Source organism: Garra rufa, chromosome 3 (assembly GCF_049309525.1).
Source record: "Garra rufa chromosome 3, GarRuf1.0, whole genome shotgun sequence".
NCBI classification, from domain to species: domain Eukaryota; kingdom Metazoa; phylum Chordata; class Actinopteri; order Cypriniformes; family Cyprinidae; genus Garra; species Garra rufa.
The window spans coordinates 40,712,090-40,722,696 of NC_133363.1; the positions used below are offsets into that span (position 1 = coordinate 40,712,090).

The window sequence follows — 10,607 nt, forward strand, 5'->3', positions numbered from 1 at the left end:
TCACTACAATGAAGAAATCAAGTCACATGTTTCCAAAGTATTTATAATAGAAAAACGGCAAAAACAACATGGAAATAAGGTCAAGTTTTATATTAATCAAATGAGACATAAGCTTGTCTCTGAAGAAAATGTATCATGTTTTTACTATTACCTTTTTGATCAAATAAATAGAACTTTGATGAGCATTACATTAAAAATCTTACTGATCCCAAACTTTTGAACAGCAGTGTAGATGGGGAAATAAACTGGAAAGTTTGGTGTACGTAAGTACACTGAAGTAAAGATTTTGTTGAGATTTTTTACATGTAAGATGAAGATGATGACTGAAGTAATTGGAAGAAAAAACACCTCACTGCCTGCAGTCAGACCACAGACCACAAGCGTCAGCTGGCTGAGTCTGGGTAAAAACAGTGATAATCTGATCAGACAGTCATTAAAAGATGAGCACTACGGGGCGCCTTCACCCACTGTCTAGCAGAGCTATGAGCTGAGCTAATGCTGGCTAAAATAACATCCAGACTATTGAGAGAAGCCGAGACAGGACAGAAGAATGAGAATAGAGTTTAATGTGGCGGATCAGACCCCAGGCTGCAGCTAGTACTTAAAGCGCACTGTCCATGACCATATGTGTGCCTGAGATAGAGGGAATGTCGTGGGGATTATAGTGAACAGGGACATTCGAGATAAATGCTTTTGCAGGGTGATGCAGCAGACACCTTAGGCAGTGTTCAAAACTGGTCATTTCTGCTCAGCTACTGAGGACTTAACAAATGAATCAAATTCTAAATAAACGAGCTGAAGTCAAAAGAAACACAGTGGACAAATCCATGTATAAAACGAAATGCCTTTATTTATACAATTTTAAAAAAGCAATTTAAAGCACAAAGACTTTAATAAACATTTGTCCTGCATAAAAATGATCGCACATTGTGCTTCCTTTGCAAAGTCTGTACAACCTCTGGGTGTGCAGCTGTTGCGATCCAGTTCAACCATTTATTGCATACACATGAAATACACCTCGCATGTCAATTTATAACTCAAGAATGAAATAAAACCGAAAAAAAGTGGGAAAAAGATCAACCTGTTCTACCCTTTTCTACTGTTTTACAATTCTAAACTGCAGCAGCTTGCAGAGGAAGGCTTTGCACATAGTCCGGACATTTTTAAAAGAGAGAGAAAGACAGAAAGAGAGAGAGAGAGATGAGAATAAATTAATTAAAGAAACTATAGTTGTGCTTTAACATTGCTTACTCCAAGGAGCTCTCAAATGCAAACAACGTTTGGTAAACCCAACTCAAAAAGGAGGCTGCTTTGAAACAAGGCTTTCAAGAACAGGCATGCTGTTCCAAGTCTCTCTTTTCCCTTTTGAAATATGTAGCTCTGAGCCCTAGCTCTACTTCAAGATTTGCACACATCCCCATAGATAGCAGTGATTAATAATATCCCCTGTTCCCTTCTATACCCACTCCATTTTATACAAATCTAGACTGAAGGTGAAAAACAAAACAGTATCAAAAGGCATTTCTTCGGAAGAGGAAGGCATGTAACTACCACCTCAAAGCATTTCTTTAATCACATCATCTTTCCAAACTTAAAAAAAAAAAACTAAAAACTAAACTAATGCTTCATGGTCTTCCATACGGCACAATACAAAAACTAAAGTTTCAGATAAAAATAACCCAAATTTGAAAGACTTTGGTACAGTATAAATGAAATGTAGCTCTCTGCCTTACTAATGGTAACATCTTTTTCTCTTTAAATAAACCTCTGTATGTCCATTAAGCGACAAGTATGAAATGTGCATAGTATTAAATGTGAGATCCGTGTCGGCAAGACTACAAGCAACCTGATTTTCATGGGAAAACATGATTTTTAAACCAAAAGGTGGTCAACACAAAAGCTACGCCTCAGGGCTGAAGCACCCATAGTCTCTAAACGCTATCTCTGCCAAACAAATCAGCAGCTTCATATCAAACATTCAGAAATGCCACATTTTTCTTCTCTGACATTTATTTTTTGAAAATCTGAAGCCAAAAGCCCACACTGGAATGTGAACATCTGTTTGAAATGGTTGAGAACAGCAGGATGCCAGATAACGGGATAATATCTCGGCATCTTCCCAGCTATGGTTAGGTGAGATTAAGATCGTCAGGATTCAGCCAGGTGGAGCTTTTACTGCTGAGGTCAAGCGGGTGACCGCTTTGAGAAACGTCGAGAAGTGACACGGCCAAAACTCTTTTGATATATCTGCAGTCTCAGACACTTGGCTGCACTAGTTAGAAGGCTGCTGAAATGATTTTGATGATGTGAGTAGACACATTCGGATAAAAAAAAATATGCTGTAGTCCTACATGCAAATCATTTCACTATTTTAATGAGGAAGTACTGATCAGTGTCTGAAACAGCATCTTTTGCTTGGCTGAGATGCAAGTTATTCAACTACAGTTGAAGGTCAAACGTTTGCATACACCTTGCAGAATCTGCAAAATGTTCATTTTACCAAAATAAGAAGGTTCATGCAAAATGCATGTTATTCTTTTATTTAGTACTCACCTGAATAAGATATTTCACATAACAGACGCTTACATATAGTCCACAAGAGAAAATAATAGTTGAATTTATAAAAAAAAAAAAAACCTTCAAAAGTTTACACACGCTTGACTTTTGATACTGTGTTGTTACCTGACTGATCCCTAGCTGTGTTTTTTGAGTTCCTTGTTTGTCCTTAACAGTTAAACTGCATTTTTGTGTATTTAAACCCTTTCCAACAATGACTCTATTATTTTAAGATCCATCTTTGCACACTGAGGACAACTGGTGACTCGTATGCAACTATTACATAAGGTTTAAATGCACACTGATGCTTCAGAAGGAAACATGATGCATTAAGAGCTGGGGTGAAAACTTTTTGAATTTGAAGATCAGGGTAAATTTAACTTATTTTGTCTACTAGGAAACATAGAAGTATTAAGGCAGTACTAAATGAAAAAAAAAAGATATTTAGTCATCAAAACCGTTCATTCTGTTCAAAAGTTTTCACCCCCAGCTCTTAATGCATCGTTTTACCTTCTGAGCGTTTAAATCTTCTTTAATAGTTGCATATGAGACCCTCAGTTGTCTGAAAAGATGAAACTCAAAATCACAGAGTCACTGGTGAAAAGGGATTAAATACACAAAAATGCTGAAAAAACAAATAATTTGTGGGACCTGAAGGATTTTTCTGAAGAACAGCAGGCAGTTCAGGAAAAACAAGGGGCTCATGAACAACTATTACTAAAAAAAAAAAAAAAAAAAAAAAAAACAGCTGTGGATCATGCAGGTAACAACACAGTATTAAGAATGAAGCATATGTAAACTTTTAAATGGGGTCATTTTTATAAATTAAACTATAATTTTCACTTGTGGACTATATGTAAACATCCTTAATATGAAATATCTTATTTAGGTCCGAGGTAAATAAAAAATAACATGGATTTTTGGTAAAATAATTAACATTTTGCAGATTCGGCAAGGTGTATGTAAACTTTTGACCTCAACTGTAAATGTGAAAGAAACATTCTCATTCTTTTGTTCCACATGAGTGACATTCAAACCAAAATGGACATGCTGCTGATAAAAATAAAACAGCTGTCCAAAGATTAACTGTATAAAAGAATCACCTGATAAAAAAACAACAACAAAAAAAGAAATTTAAGGAAATGGGTACAGCTACAATAAACTTCATAATCATCAAACATAAGTTTGAAAATTCCCTTATGATTCACCGCCATTAAGGCATGAAAGAGAGAAAAAAATTGGATTGATGTCAAAAATGAAGTCATAATTCATCACGTGGTTGTATAAACGCATCATCACCACACACACGCATGCCACACAAGTAAAGTGCATGACCAATCTACATGTAGCACAATTTAACTGAGGTTGGATGAACACCAGCTACATGACCATTCAGAGTCCCTCAGATTTCTCAAAAAGCAGCCTCTGTGTTTGTTAGTCCCGGACAATGGTGTCTTAAGAACTACAGCAATGTTTCCTGAAATCTGTTGTAAACATGAAGTTACTTGCGACCACCTCTCTAAAGCTTTAAGTGCATTATGGGCAGGACTGGTCCGCATTAGCGACAGCTCAATCTGATTGTGGCGAGAGTTTGACAGGGCAAAGGATCATGAAATGCAGACTGAAGGCTGTGGGCTGAACAAAAGGCGTTGGGTTTCCTTCCAATGTCAAACCGACCGAGTAAACCTTCAGTGTTCTGTGAAATATAACAATGCTACACTTGAGGACATTTTTATCTGTAGCTTATATGCATTAATGTTCTGCTCACAGGCTATGAACTGAAATAACTATTGCAGCTGAAGTTTGTTCTCTAGGATTTTGCCTGTCTGATGACTAATTATCGTCTGAGCTTTACATTGGAAGAAGGTTCTGAAAGCTGCTTCACGGTTCCTCATCTTGACTGAAGTGAGCCCAAATGTGGCAAATCTCAGCGGACGCGTTTCACACTCAAACCTGCAGATCTGGAGCTTTGAATTTTAAATACCTAAGCCCTCCCTCTTCCTTATCCAGACACATGCTACAAGCAGCTGCGTTTGTACCTAATTAAAACCTCAGCACAGACACAAGAAGCACTGCAATTACTGTCTCAAACAGAAAAATCTGAGGGCTACCGAAGTGTTCAGCCATTTTTTTTTTCTCCTCGCTAAACACAGTGGCCCTCATGGTGGCAGTCGGGAAGAGGAAGTGAGGGCCTGAAGAGATCCTAGAGGTGTGCTCCGCTTTAGTTGTGCTTGGCCCTCCCTCCTTTCAGGTAGCTTTTCCAGCGCTTGACGAAGTCCCTGAAGATGGGCGAGTTGTCGACAGTACCCAGCAGCTGGAGCTGGTTGATGTGCGTTGTGTGGTAGTCCCAACGGGCCAGATTGGGCGCCGTGCCCAGTATAAAGTGGCGCAGGTCATAGATAGTGCCCGACCCCGTGTCGTACAAGGGCAGCATAACTTTCAAGGATTCCATCCCCTTGCTGTACAGCTGGCCTGCATCCCGACCTAGCTTCTCACCTGCGGTTTGCGCCAGGTCATACAGGCCTATGAGGGAATAGATGAACCCGTTCAGAACGAAGGAGCTAGGGATTGTGGGGTACTCCTCATACCAGTCATACTTGTTCATGAACATGGCTTTGACGCCGTGCTGCTCCGATGGCAGTTTGAAAGGTCCGGTTGCACGCAGGGCAGCCTTTAGGTACGTGTCATCTTTTGTCATCAGATAGGCGCGCACTAGAGTGGACATGGCTTGCCCCTGTGCCATGGCCGAATACCAACCCGGCTCCAGCGCACGGAAGCCCTCCCCAAGTTTACGAGTCACCATGATCGGCCAACCACCCCGCTCGTCCTGGTTGCGCACCAACCAATCACTGGCGGCGTAAAAAGCTGCCATATGTGAAGTGGTGGAGATTGTGATGTTGTCTATCATCCCGTGGCCGTGCACCACTAACTTCACGACACGGCGTGGCATGGTCTTGGTGGCTTTGACCGCTTTGGTGTTGGAGAGGCCAATGCCTTTGCGGAGGTCAGTGAGTAGGTCACGGGTGACCGTGGTCCATGCAGTCCGAGGGCCAATCCCATAAGTGATATCGTGGTCCTTGAAAGAAATGAGCTGGGTGGTGGTGACATAGTGGATTACGAATGGAGGACCTTTCTCGGTGGTCTCCAAGATGACGGAGACACTACCATTAGATGGAAACTTCAGGTCAAAAGAGATGATGAAATCTTTAGTGTTGCCAAGAGGAAGTGAGATGCCCTCTGAGTTTTCTAGAAACGAGGAATAGAAAAAAAAATGTTATAACAGGTTCAACAGAATGACTGTTGGATCCAAAACAGAAATTTTCGCTTCGGTACAATAACAAGCTCATGGTGCTGATACTAAATTAGTGCCATAAGAAACAAACAAACAATCTTACATGCACAAAAACCCTTGCAATTGCAAATGTTTGATGCATGCTTTTCAAACTTTTTTCTGTTTTGCGCCTCTATGTATTTTTGACAGTTTTTTAAGGATTAGTTCATTCGTGAAATTAAATTTCCTGATAATTTACTCACCCCCCATGTCATCCAAGTTGTTCATGTCTCTCTTTCTTGAGTTGAACAAAAATATGTTTTTGACGAAAACCTTCCAGGATTTTTCTCTCTATAGAGGACTTTAATAGGGATCAACAAGTTGAAGGTCCAAATCAGTGCAATTTCAAAGGGTTTACACAATCCCAGCCGAGGAATAAGGGTCTTATCTAGCGAAATGATCAGTTATTTTTTTAAAAAAAAAGAAAAAAGTATATACTTTTGAATCACAAAAGCTCATCTTGCACTAGCTCTGTGTCCACGATTTTATGCTATACATAATCATGTTGGAAAGGTCATGTGTGGTTAGTTCTTCGTCTGTATACTTTGTGTGTAAAAAGGTAGGGTAGAGCGAAAATCATCTGGGATCATCTCATTTTCTCCAACTTCAAAATTTCTTCGTCATTTTACCTATTTACCTAAGTGCGTTTGACTTTCTTTGCATGTTCCGTTTCTAAACACTGGGTCGGTATATCCGCCTATATCCTGTGTGACCTTTCCAATGTGAGCTAATGCAAGACAAGCATTTGTGGTTAAAAATAATATAATTTTTTTATTGGCTGGGATCGTGTAAAGCACTTTGAAGATGCATTAAGGGTGTGTTCACACTTGCAGTTCGGAACAGGACAATTTTGTCCTATTCCACTTAGCGTTCACACTGGCATTTTTTGCCAGTTCACACTAGCAAACCTAAAGATACCGAAACTAAAGGCATAGTGATACATTCACAACCTGATTGGTTGGGTTGAATGGCATATATCTCACTCACTGAACACTCCAAACAAAAGGAAAAGGTGCGTTCGATTTGCTCAGTGCCAATTTAAGTCGAATACACCTAATGCCGTCTGCTGGTCTAAGCGTGCACATTGTTGCGTGTATTTTTCTTTTACCACCTGCAAACTCACAAAGAGCTCATAAAAGGCACTTTACCTCATTGCTCCAAGATTGCCCTATGCGCATTTTGTTTTGGATACAGCACTTGTTCACTTCGTGAAAACATGTTACATAGTGTCGCATCTTGTTATTACTTTCTTTTTTGGTTTGTTCAGAAGTATTTGGTCCATGTTGCGTTCATACTTCATTCAAACTGCAACCAGGGTTAGTTTGGAAGCGGACCAAGACCCATCTTTTTAGTGGTCTCAGTCCGCTTGTTTGGTACGCATCAGGGTTCGGATGGCAGCGTTCACACTTACTCAAATGAACTGTACTAACAGTGAAATCGCACCAGAGTTTGTTTTAATCGAATCAAACTTGACAAGTGTGAACACACCCTAAAACTGCAATTTGGATCTTCAACCCACTGATTCACACTGAAATCCACTATATGGAGAAAAATCCTGGAACGTTTTCCTCAAAAACCCTAATTTCTTTTTGACTGAAGAAAGAAAGACATGAACTTCTTGAATGGCATAGGGGTGAGTAAATTATCAGGAAGTTTTAATTCTGGAGTGAACTAATCCTTTAAATGGATTATAAAAATAACATAAGGGTGAATAATTGGTCACAGAATTTTTTATTTTAAATGAATTATTCCTTTAAAATAAGTAGCTTATGTAGCTCAGTTAAAAAGTTTTCTAATATTTTTTAGGGACGTGTGAATTTGTTGTTGAATGTCAACCTGTGTATAGTGGCAGATTGGCATGAAATGTGTTCACCTCTATTTCACATTATCGCCATTTGCTGCATATGAAAAAAAAAATGTGCAACACTGATATACAGTATCAGTTTCCCTTTGCGTACACAAACAAGTACGCAAGCACCTAAACGAGTACAGATTCACACATACACAGTATATAGTACTAGTGAATACTGATGGTAGGGATTGTCTTGAAGGCACAAGGTTTCACTTGTCACTTTCTCCAAGGGTTAATTAAACAGACAAGTTGATGTCAGAGTGGCAGAAAAGCGCCATCCGTGAAACAACTTTAAACCAGTCCATCTCACATTGGACAGTGCTGAAACTCATTTCTCTTTCAGAAGACTGTTGAACACACTGCAGTGCGAACTTGCTGCGAAGCGAGCAGATCAGTTTCCCAACTCTCAATCAAAGTACTTTATCTCTCTTTTTACAGAAATGCACATTCAACACTTCATCCTAAAGTCATCTCTCATTGTTAGAGCCAAATCCCTCTCGCCTCCTCTATCTGTGCTGCCTTCTGACAAGGTTATGCAGAACAAAAAGGAAACCAACTCACACCCTCTACTGAGAGAAGAAGGCATAAAAGACCACGAGAACAAGAATGAGGTTGATTACTTGAGAGAGAGAAAACATGCAAGGCAGAGTAATAGGACAAGAGAAGGATAAAGGACAAAAGCAAATCAAAGAAGAAGAAAAAAAAGATGCAGCAAAGGACATTTTGGCTCAAACAGCCCCTATTACTATTTAATGCACTCATAAATCCATTACTTAAGGCAATGTGGAGACTAAGTGGATTTGTACTGTCCTGCTCTGATTACCCTCCCATCAATAGAAGTGATGTGGAGGACGGAGAAAGCAAAAGGGAGACAGCGCCCTGCTGGAGCCTTGGACCCAGTGTGTCCTAGTTGGCCCCGCTCTAATCAATGCTGCGGGTGATGACACCAATTACTGCCTGCCAGCGCGACAGCCCTGCTAATTCTAATGGCTATTGATTAGCTCAATGGTAAGCAGCATGGTGTGTCCGAAACCCCGAAAATGCTGTCTTATCATGCAGTATCCTAAGGGAGGAACATAATGTACGGTCTACTGTGATGCCTCCATCTGGTCGATTTCTGAAGGCTGCAGAGATGTTTCCTTCACTATTTGATACACCCCTTAAATCTGTGTGCGCAACGTAGTGACTGAAAGAACAAAATTTCTGTCTGATGAAAGAACATTCAATTTTTACAGAGAAATAAGCACTGTAATCATTAAACAGAGTCTTTGTTATTTATAAAAGATGACAGCGGTGCTTGAATATATTTTAAAATGTAAATTATTCCTGTGTTGGTTTTTTTCAGGGTTTTTTTTTTAAAATTCAAAAGAACAATTTAATATGGTAATTTTTGCAGCATTATAAATGTAGTTTTGATTAACTTTTTGTTTAATTCAATATCTTCCCTCTGAATAAAAGCCTTCATTTCTTTTTAAAAATCATACTGACCTCAAACCTTTCAGCGTTAGTGTATGAGGCAATGTTAGTAAAGTGTGTTTTGACGTTTTGAGGGTGTTTATGTGCATGCCCAGTGGAGCAGGACTATTAGAAGCCATGCAAAGACGCAGATAGAAGAACACAGAAGAGATAAGAAAACAGGTAGGGATAAAGAAAAACTTGGACTGGTTTGATTTCATCAGACTGAAGGGTTTACATGGCATTTTAAAAAGATAAATTATTGTTTTAGTTTGATATTGAATTGTATGCATACTAGGTGCAAACCTGGAAGACATGGAATCCAAGATGAATAATGAAGTGTATGAAGAACAAAAGAATACCAGACAAATGAAACTAGACAAAATAAACTAAAAGCATGTAGTTCAATATCTGCTGTGGTACCTGGAGCGCTGAACTGTCGTACTGATGTGGCTCTGGTCTTGTCATAGAGTCTGGTAAGAGAACAGCCTTTAGGGACAATCCACGTACTAGACCTGCTGTCTCTCTCCTCCGCTGTGTCATACACTTCCATGTGAGGTGGCCTCTCTGTCAGGTTCTTGCTGTAATGACTCAGGCCATACTGAGCTATCTGGATAGCATAGAAATACCCTTGAGGGCCCCACTGGGTGGACAAAGGTACTCCTGTAGGGAGGAACCAGAAGAAGAGATGTTACAGGCCAGATGTCAAACTGAAGAGAATTTATACTGCAGTTCAAAAGTTTGGGATCAGCATAGATTTGTAATGTTTTTTGCAGAATTCTCTTATGCGAATCAAAGCTGCATTTACTAGATCAAAAATATAGTAAAAACAGTAATGTTGTGAAATATTATTACAGTTTAAAATAATGGTTTTATATTTAATATATTTTAAATATAATTTATTCCCTGTAATGAGAAGCTACATTTTCACTATTACTTCAGTGTCACATGCTCCTTCAAAAATCATTCTAATATGCTGATTTATTACTTTTTCAGGATTCTTTAATAAATAAAAACTTAAAGAACAGCATTTATTTAAAATATAAATCATCTGTAACAATATAGACTGCCATTTAAAAGTTGATGCCAGTAAATTATTATTTTCTTTTTCTTTTATTCACCAAGGATGTGTTAAATGGATAAAAAGTAATGTGTTAGAAAATATGTCTATTTTAATACATTTTATAATAAATGCTTATTTTTAACTTTTTATTCATCAAAGAATCCTGAAAAAAGAATCACAGGTTCCAAAAAAAATATTAAGCAGCAAAATTGTTTCCAACATTGATAAAAGTATCACAGGTTCCAGCAAAATATTATGCAGCAAAATTGTTTTCAACACTGATAATAAATCAGCATATTAGAATGATGTCTGAAGAAACATCTGACACTCAACACGTTTTTTTATGGATT

The 10,607-nt window shown here is 38.7% G+C and overlaps 1 protein-coding gene across 1 annotated transcript in view; it reads right to left on the reverse strand.

The window, feature by feature from the left end:
- Positions 1-827: 827 nt before the first annotated feature.
- The window catches only part of glceb (glucuronic acid epimerase b), a 69,361-nt gene continuing 59,581 nt past the window's right edge, over positions 828-10,607 (reverse strand). The window contains exons 4-5 of the mRNA XM_073836152.1: positions 9,618-9,857; positions 828-5,802 (exon numbers count right to left, since the gene is read on the reverse strand). Of these exons, the coding sequence (XP_073692253.1) occupies positions 4,778-5,802; positions 9,618-9,857 (1,265 nt within the window). The 3' untranslated portion in view covers positions 828-4,777. The remainder of the gene's footprint in view (positions 5,803-9,617; positions 9,858-10,607) is intronic.